This window comes from Palaemon carinicauda, chromosome 29, assembly GCF_036898095.1.
Source record: "Palaemon carinicauda isolate YSFRI2023 chromosome 29, ASM3689809v2, whole genome shotgun sequence".
NCBI lineage: Eukaryota > Metazoa > Arthropoda > Malacostraca > Decapoda > Palaemonidae > Palaemon > Palaemon carinicauda.
This window is the reverse complement of record NC_090753.1, coordinates 93,710,636-93,720,373: the sequence shown is the minus strand read 5'-3', so window position 1 is coordinate 93,720,373 and position 9,738 is coordinate 93,710,636. Positions and strand designations below refer to the sequence as shown.

The 9,738-nt window shown below is 48.3% G+C and overlaps 1 protein-coding gene across 1 annotated transcript in view; it reads left to right on the top strand.

The window, feature by feature from the left end:
- LOC137622360 (ras-like protein 1) overlaps nucleotides 1-9,738 on the top strand; it is a 47,767-nt gene that overhangs the window by 15,092 nt on the left and 22,937 nt on the right. Inside the window, exon 2 of the mRNA XM_068352952.1 lies at nucleotides 3,151-3,199. Coding sequence (XP_068209053.1) covers nucleotides 3,151-3,199 — 49 coding nt within the window. The remainder of the gene's footprint in view (nucleotides 1-3,150; nucleotides 3,200-9,738) is intronic.

Sequence of the window (9,738 nt, the reverse complement as noted above, 5' to 3'; positions counted from 1 at the left end):
ATTCTGTATTTCAAACAAAGGCAAACCATTTTGCTCAAAGAAAATATATTTGACAAGTTTAGTAATAAGAAAGTTTATACCTGTCCCAACCAACTGCATACACTTAAAAAAGTACATTGAAGGGCTGATTAAAAAAAAAAAAAAAAGATTTTGTGAATATAATTTTCTAGCATCATATTAAATATGCAGCATATCAATCTATTTAGGTATTTTATGATAGTATAAAACTCAATTTACTGAATAGCTGTGTAATCACTGATATGAAATTTGTTGGCTAAGGTATTTAAGGTAACTGGGAATTATAATTTGTTCCAATACGTATGCAGATTTTTTGTCTTTTGAAATAGGGAATCTCTAAAGTGAAGAATAACCAGCTGTTGAAGTCAACAAGAAGGTAGTTAGTGACAGATGGTAAGCCCAGACGAGTAGCTCTGTGCCCATTCCTGTCAAAGTTGACTTTGGTCTTTGATTGCAACAAGTAGAGATGTACCATTGCAACCTGTTCAAAGCTTTTTAATGTTTTTCTTATAAGTTCTTCTTTGAATGGTTGACGATGGCTTTGTGATGATAAAATTAGGCAGGAATTTACTAGCTGGGTAAAGGGTGAACATCATATCAGTGTATGGCCCAGCAATATATCCAAACTCACTCATTCCTTTTTTTAGGAGAATAATTGTTTGCTATTTAATCCTATGTGCCAAGTGTGGATTGTGGCTTCTGGTTATAGTGTGGGTATATTCTTTGTGGTTGAAGGAAGGCTAAGTCTTTTCCAGCATCATCCTTTGCAGTGTCCCAGAACAATACCCTGTACATGTACCAAAGAGACAATAAAGTACATCGAGCATTTGCTCTCCTCATCAAATTGGCTGATCATTGAAGCTTTGGGATAGATGCCTCTGGCTTGATGCTGGAGAGTATGCTTCACGAGTGTTGAAAACTCGTAATTACATTTGGGAGTTTTTTCAAGGTCGGTGAAGTACTGTACGTAGCAATTTCTGCACTTCAGGATGTGCTGGACGATCTTCCTGTGCAGATAGCTGCCGACAAGTGTGAGACTTTCTTAGATGTTGCAGGTAGACCAGTGGTCTAGGCCCAATAACCCTAGTAGGGGTTAGTGCACCTCTTGTACTGCACTGTAGGCATAACAGTACTTAGGTGTTAGCAGCGTTCCTTCGACCATTAGCTGCTCTTTCTTTTGTTTATACTTTAACTCTTATTGCTTTTTTTCTGTCATGTTGTCCAACCACTGGTAACTTTTACCTTGTAGCGTACCTAAGGTTTGTTCCTTTACAATACAGTACCAAATACAAACCTTCTACTTCAATAGGAGTGTTACTTCAGCAAAGCTGGAATGGCCGTCAAGCTTTTAACGAGGTAAATACAGCTGGCTGCAGCGTTACCTTCACTTTAACGTCTGCCACCGATCTTTACAAATGTACTTCTCGATGCCTTTTGGAGGTTTTTTTTTTCTAACGACCAACTTAGGGGAGTAATTCTCCAGGTTTATCCTGAAGATGTGGATTCTTCTGCCCTCCATTGTTAGGTAGTGTATCCTACGTTGGAGGCTGATCCCTTCGCTGCTACTTTGTCCTAAGTCGGTGAGTGTGCTCCTACTGATGCTCGCTGTATTCTTGCTGAGAAGCACAGAGTGCCATTGGTTTTGCCACCCTTCAGTGCCCTTAATTGTGACGACCAGCTTTTTGCTTCTGACTTGGGATCTCAAAGTGAGTTCTCAGCTTATACACCTCTGGGTTTGCCATTGAGCTTTGTTGAGGATTCTCCAGAGCAATCTCCTGAGTTGACTTGAATGTTTGCAAGATCACACTTCAGAGCATCAACGTGCTCCATCATTAACTTCGCTTGACACTATGCCATCGCTTTTCTTGACATCCTACTCTTCTCCAGTTCAAGCAACTAAGTCTGGAACTATTTCTGGCCTCCTGCTTACATCTCATTTGCCATGACTTTGGAATGATTAAGTTATGTGGACTAAATTCCCTCCAACCTTGTTGTCAAAAGTAGTTTGTCAGTGAGGAATAGTTACCGCGTTCAACGGCGTTATTTCAATTCAGACCAGAGCACCATTGTGCAAGTTAGCGAGGTTCGCCCGCCTCCATACTACTGTCTTTAGGACAGTGTGCGACGCGTCTGCCAAAACATAAACATAATTCGGTGGAGCGTCCTCCATACCATAGGTCACAGGTGTGTCCATCAATCCGCAGTTTACGGTAGCTCCTCACGGTCCCTCGCCGTATAGCCCTTGTCCTGCAAGGGTGGGTTATGTGATACCTCATAAGATAATTAGTATTCCTCCTCTTGTGTTATTGGAGGATGACGAAGCATTCCAGGTTGGTCGCAGGACTCCACCTCCTAGATCAACTCCTAAGAGAAGCGGAAACGTCCCAGTCCTTGCAAACGTAAACATAATTCCGCAACAACATTTTGAAAGGGGGAGATGTCATGACCCTTCCAGAGGGACTCATTATGTAAGACCCTGTATTCCCCCAATTCCATTGATTTCTAACGCAAGTCTACCCGATCCATGCGTTACAACTGCTTCCAAGAATGAGCATTACCGGGGAGTGCTGTTTGGTCCCCATCGATCTTGACCCTTCTTCAGGTTTGTATAGCTAAAAAAATAACAAATTATTTTTGAAATCTGTGATTTTACCTACATTGAAAATGGAAATCTTTCAATTGTTAAGTATGCAGAGAAAAAATACTTATTTTGAACTAACTTTAAAATATAAAGAATTTAAAATGTTCTAATCCGGAGATCAGAATTCAAGGGTGAACAACGATACGTTTAAAGGTTTAAAATATTCTTGAACCAGGGAGTAAAGAAATGTTTCTCTGGACTGCAATTAAATCAGCAAGGTCTAAATAAATTGGCATTGGTGCACTAGAACTTGAATGTATTTTCTTATATCTGTTATTAATAATAATTTGTGTAATAGTGTACTAATTACATGGTAGCATATTTTTTTTGTTTTATTTTACTGATGTTCATTATTTTAATATACTGTATTGATACTTACAATTATGGTTTTCTATATTATTTAATTGTCCAGCAGAAAAAATATGCCACATTGTACAGCAATGAATTCTATTATAGACAATATCTGATCGAATGTCTTTTTTATTCAACAGCGGGAGGTGTTGGAAAGAGTGCGCTTACCATTCAGCTGATCCAGAATCAGTAAGTCTGATGATTTTTTAGGTCATGTTGAAGTTAATACTTAAAAGTTATTACTATATACTGTAGTTGGGGGAAGCTGTTATTATTATTATTAGTATTATTATTACTTGCTAAGCTACAACCCTAGTTGGAAAAGGAGGATGCTATAAGCCAAGGGACCCCAACAGGGAAAATAACCCAGTGAGGAAAGGAAAGAAAGAAAATAGACTATTTTAAGAACAGTAACAACATTGAAATAAATATTTCCTATATAAACTATAAAAACTTTAACAAAACAAGAAGGGAAATCAGATAGAATAGTGTGTCCGAGTGTATCCTCAAGCAAGAGAACTCTAACCAAAGACAGTGGAAGACCATGGTACAGAGGCTATGGCATTACCCAAAGACTAGAGAACAATGGTTTGATTTTGGAGTATCCTTCTCCTAGAAGATCTGCTTATCATAGCTAGAGTCCCTTCTACCCTTACCTTCGACCCTGTTGTTAAGCATTTCTTATTGTAGTGTCCGTTATATTCATCATTATCAGCTGTTACTAGTCCACTGCAGAACAAAGGCCTCGGACATGTCCATCCACTTGCGTCTGTCAATTGTCTATGCCAGTCCACACCCACAAACTTTCTTAGTTCAGTAATATATCGGCTTCTCTTCCTTCCCTTGCTTTTTTTTACAATCTCCTAATGTCCATCTATTATCTGTCCTTCTCATTATATGTGCTGCTCATGTCCATTACTTTTTCCTACATGTTGTCAGAATATCCTTTACTTTAGTTTGTTCCATAACTGAAATACAAACCACGCTATTTAATAGGGGGTATTACTTTCGGCGTAGCTGAAATGACGAGCCTTTAAAATTTAACGAGGGTTTACTACCCACACCGCTAGTTAGCGGGGGTAGGGGAGGGTAGCTTGCTAACCCCCCCCCCCACACACACACACACACACACACACATGTGCTTGAGCTCATTTTGCTCTCGGCTCGGATGGTAGACGGATGTGTCCTCTCTCATCCTCGCCGCTCTTTGGCAGCCATTAATGGTTTTTTGCTTTTTCTGTGACAGGTTTGTGTGTGAAGTTGGCCTCTGCGATTATGCGCACCTGTCCTGGATTACCCGACCGCCCCTGCTGAACATTCATGTCGGCGGTTGAGACAGACCCTCACACCCTTTGCCCTTACTGTAGAGGTCAACGGTGTTAAAGTAATAACAAGTGTGGTGAGTGTAGGGAGTGGTCTACCTCCCAGTGGGAGAGGTTTTCTCGGCGACGTAAGAAGAAGTCCAGGCGGGATCTTTCTCCTTCCAAGGTTTCTTTGAAAGGAGAAAAACCCAAGGATTCTTCTTCCTTTGCCCAAACCTCCTCCGAAGCTCCCATTCAATCGGTCTCTTTCGAGAGACCGTCGAGTGGTAGCGTAGGCCATGGTTCTGTTTTCCAAGCTCGGGGTTTGAGAGATGGCGTTGCCTCCCCTAGCGAGGCAGCTCCACCTCTTCCCCCGGGGGAGGATGTGTCATTAACCAATCTTTTTCAGCTTTGGTCTTCCTTGGGGCTGGAGGGTTCGCCCTCCAAGGAAGGATTACTTGACTACATCCGATTGGGTGCCACTGTCAAGCAATCGCCGACTTTGGCAGAGGTTGATCCTCTGTCAATTGTTGACGTTGTGGTGTCAGAGGTATCCAATGCGGTATCTCCTAATACCTCTGCCTCTTCACATCCCGCAGTAGCTGAAGGCTTAATTTCTCCCATTCCTGCTCAACCAACGAGGGAGAAACTAAGTCCAACAGTCTTTCCTGCTGGTGTTTCTCCCCCTCAGGAGAGTTCACTTACAGAGACTCCTCTTCGAAGGACTGCAGAAGGTCAGCTTGCTTATCCAACGGCCCCCAGAGGACGCATCCGTCGCAAGGCTCGCCTTCCTCCTCTCCAGAGGCCTTCCTTCACCTGTGGTGAGCAGGCGCCTCTTTGGTTCATCATCATCGTTGCAGTCCGCCGCAGAGGAGCCTCGTCCGCGTTCACCGACTGTTCCTGCTATGGTCCTGGACCTCTCAGCGGATCGTTCGCGATCTCCTTCAGTGGAAGTTCGTCCTTTCAAAAGACACGTCTACCTTCCACCCGACAGACCTGCTGACCTGCCGTCGGCGATCCTGAGAGCTGATGTGTGCTACGTGCCCACGAAACCTGACTTGCATGCTCGTCAGGCATCGAACTCTATTATGGGGCATCAAGGGCGTATGCGCCATCCCGCGAATACGTCCCTTACGCGCCATGATGGGCATGCGCGCCAACGTTTCTCCTGTGCGCCAGGCTTTGTCTGAGGTAGCGCGCCAGCACTCACCTGCGCGCCATTAACCTCCTGCGCGCCAGCGTTCTCCAACGCGTCAGCGTTCTCCAATTCATCAGCGCTCTCCCGCGCGCGCCAGCGCCCACGCCCAGCCATCTCTCCTGCGCGCCCACGATCTTCGGATCAGGGCACTGTTGGAAAGTCAAAGACTTTTCCTACGCGCCAGCGCTCGCCAACGCACCAACTGCTGTCTCCAGCGCGCCAACTCTCGCCATCGCGCAGTCACCCTCTCGCGCCCACGAGGATACGCGCCCGCGCCCATCCTCTCTTGCAGTTGCGCGCCACCATTCTGATGCGTTCCCATGTGCACAGGCTCCAACTGCGCGCCCGCGCGCCCTACGACATCTACTGGGGCGCACAAACTCTCGCCCGCACGCCTGTGTGTCCAACAACCTGATCCTGCGCGCGCGAACATTCGCCCGCGCGCGCGCAATCAGTCTCCTGTGTGCCCACAGTCTCCCGCGCGTGCTCCTACGTGCCATCACTGTCCTGCGCGCCTTCGCAATCACCCCCACGCACGCACGCGCATCAGCAGTCTTCAGCGCACGCGCATCAGCAGTCTTCAGCGCACGCGCGCCATCAGTCTCCCGCGCGCGACTCCTGGTATTCTCCATCGCGCGAGCACCATTACACTGCCCCGCGTGAGCGTCAATACCCTCCCACGCGTGAGGCTGCTGGACAACGCACGGCAAGGTCGCCATCGCCGCATTCCCCTCCCCGCAAGCGCAGAACAGCACGCACTGCGGAGGAAGGGAAGCATCTAGAAAGGTCCAGGAACCCTTTTTCTTCTTTTCAGGCGAACCCCCCTTTGGAAACTCCTCCCAGGGATCCGTTGATCCCTGTCCTTCCAGAGGGAGTGTCTGACAGCGCCGCTGTCAGTCAACAACCATGGCTCGGTGCGCTAATCAGAGCAGTTACACAGGCTGTCAAGCCTGTTCTCTCTGAGTTGGGTCACAGATCCTTGGCTGTTTCTACCCTTCTGAAGAGAAAAAGAGGAGTTTCGGACGCGGTGACTTCTCCGAGAGCTAAGTTGTCTCCTCGCAAGCCTTCGAGGTAGGTTCCTTCACCCCCCCCCCAGACTTTTCCTCCTCCCCTATCGGACGAGGACTTCCCGTCCTCAGGGGAGTCACGTGAGGTGAGACATTCCCCTATCACACCAATGAGGGAAACCCCACCTCGCATTGAAAAGTCTTCCCAGGTAGGGGCTGAAAGGAACTTGCCACCGTCTATGTTAGAGTCCTACATCCTTCCCAGGAAGGAGTCGAAGGACTCAAAGACAGTACCAAAATCCTCGACAAGACTTAGGACGGAGCCGGCTAGCCACTCGGAGAACGTCCGCGAATCTCCCCAAGAAGAGCCTTTGGGGACAAGAGACTTCGCTGCAAGTCCAACATCCGGAGGAGAACTACAAGAGTCAGAGCATGCATTTTGGCAGGTTCTGACTCTTATGAGGGCTCTCAATGGGTTTGCTGACCCAGAGATCCCCCCTCGAGAGGGCAAAGACACGGTCTTGGACCGTGCATTTGGCACTCAAAAACCTTTTAAGGCCTGTGCGGTTCTGCCCTGTTCTCAGGGGGTTAAGAGTACCAGGGACAAGATCGCTGTCCAGCTCTCTGAGTTGGCCTCCTCCAACCTTTCCAGTGCCGGCAACAAGCTTCTCCCACCTCCTCACGTACAGCAAAGGAGGTACTTCGAGATCTTGGAGGAGCCTTTTTTAGGTCTTCCTCTCCACCATTCATTGGAAGAGCTTACCAGGGGAGTCCCTCTTGAGAGACTATCCAACCGGCAGGTCTCGTCCTTGGCAACCGAGATGCTTAACCAGGAGAAGGTTGCGAAGTGCACTATGCAAGCCACTTCGTGGCTGGATATCTGGTTAGGGACCTTAGGTATCCTGATACGCTCTGAGGACTTCTCCAAAGAACGTACCAGGAAAGCTATGGAGACGTTCCTCCTCTCAGGCACTCGCACGATCGAGTTTCTGGCCCACCAAGTCTCGAACTTGTGGGCAAACACCATCCTGAAACGTCGGGTTGCGGTGGCTGAGAGGTTCCATCAGAAGGTCCCTAGCACCGAGATTAATAGGCTCAGGCATTCTTCCTTAGAAGGAACGAACTTGTTTGAGCCTAAGGATGTGGAACAGGCCGCTGAGAGGTGGAGGAAGTCCCACCAAGACTCCCTCCTTCATAAGGGTTTGACATCCAAGCCCTATAAGCCTCCAGCACCCCACCAGTCCTGTCCGACCAAGACCACGAAACCGACGGCAGCAGCGAAGACAGTGGTGTCTAAGCCCTTTCCTGTCAAGGACAGGAAAGGCAAAAAGTCCTCCAGAGGAGGTAAGAATCCTAGAGGGAGCAGCCGAGGTCGCAAACGCTAGGATTGGCAGTCCCCCTGCATGTCCACCAGTGGGGGGATGCCTACAAAGTTGCGCAGACAGGTGGCAGCACCTCGGGGCCGATTCCTGGACGATTTCCGTAATCAGTCAGGGATATCGTGTCCCGTTCACAACATCTCTACCTCCCCTGACGACGAATCCAGTGTCGTTGAGCTCCCTTGCCATGGGATCAGCAAGGGGGCAAGCCCTTCGGGCAGAAGTCCAGACCATGTTGAAGAAGGGCGCTCTCCAAGAAGTCCCCGACGGGTCCCCAGGCTTCTTCAGTCGACTTTTTCTTGTAAAGAAGGCGTCTGGAGGCTGGAGACCAGTCATCGACCTTTCGGCTCTGAACAAGTTTGTCAAACAAACTCCGTTCAGCATGGAGACCGCAGACACGGTCAGACTAGCAATGAGACTGCAAGACTTCATGTGTACACTGGATCTGAAGGACGCGTACTTCTAGATCCCAGTCCATCCGTCTACAAGGAAGTACTTAGGATTCAGCCTAGACAACAAGGAGTACCAGTTCAAGGTACTGTGTTTCGGTCTCTCCACAGCACCGCAGGTTTTCACCAGAGTGTTCACCCTAATAACTTCATGGGCACACAGGATCGGCTTCCGTCTCCTCCATTATCTGGATGACTGCCTGATCCTAGCAGACTCGGAGTCATTCCCTCTTTGACACCGAGACAAACTTCTAGGACTTGGCCAGGATCTAAGGATCATGGCAAGTCTCGAGAAGTCCGCTCTGCTGCCCAATCAATGACTGGTTCACGTAGGTATGATTAGAGACACCAATCTCCATAAGGCCTTTCCATCAGACGATAGGATAGTAAGGCTGAGAAGAGTCACAAGCCCTTTCCTCAGACGAGAAGAGCTTCCAACCCAATCGTGGTTACGTCTCCTCGGTCACCTTTCACCCTTGGCTCGTCTAGTTCTCAACGGTCGCCTCAGGATGAGGTCTCTCCAGGGGCGACTCAGGTCCTAGTGGAATCAAGGCTGCGATTCCCCGGACATCATGATCCCTATGGATCCTGTGGAACGGACGAACCGCCAGTGGTGGGTGACAGGCGAGAACCTACGAAGAAGAATGGATCTTCTCGTTCCTTCCCCCAAATTGGATGCTGTTTTCGGACACCTCAAAGGAGGGGGGGGGGGGGGGGGGCACGTTCTGTGCCACAGGACCTCAGGCCTGTGGTCAAAATCGGAAAAGTGCCTCCATATAAATCTGCTAGAGATGAAGGCCGTATTCCTGGCCTTTCAACAGTTCCAACAAGGACCTGGCGGATCACTCTGTGGTGTGAGGAGCTACAACACCACAGTAGTGGCTTACATCAACAAGCAAGGGGGTACCTTTTCAAAGCAGCTATCCCATCTCTCAGTAGAGATACTGAGATAGACCGAAGTCCACTTGATTCCTCTATCGGCTCGCTTCATTCCAGACAAAGGGAACGTGCTCGCCGACAATCTGAGCAGAGCGTCTCAGATAATGAGTACCGAGTGGTCCTTGGATCATCCAGTAGCCAACAAAGTAGGACTTTGTGGGTTTCTCCGACTGTGGATCTGTTCACAACAGCGCTGAACTTCAAGCTCCCGCTGTATTGCCTTCCAGTCCTGGATCCCAAGGCACTTTGGCAAGATGCCTTCTAACAACGGTGGGACAGCACCGACGTGTACGCTTTTCCCCCGTTCTGTCTGATGAGGAGGGTGCTCAACAAGACCAGAATATCGGTCAATCTCTCGATGACCCTTTATAGCTACGCTATGGCATCACGCGGAATGGTTTCCGGACCTTCCGCAACTCCTAATGGAACTTCCGGGAGAACTCCCTCTGCGACAC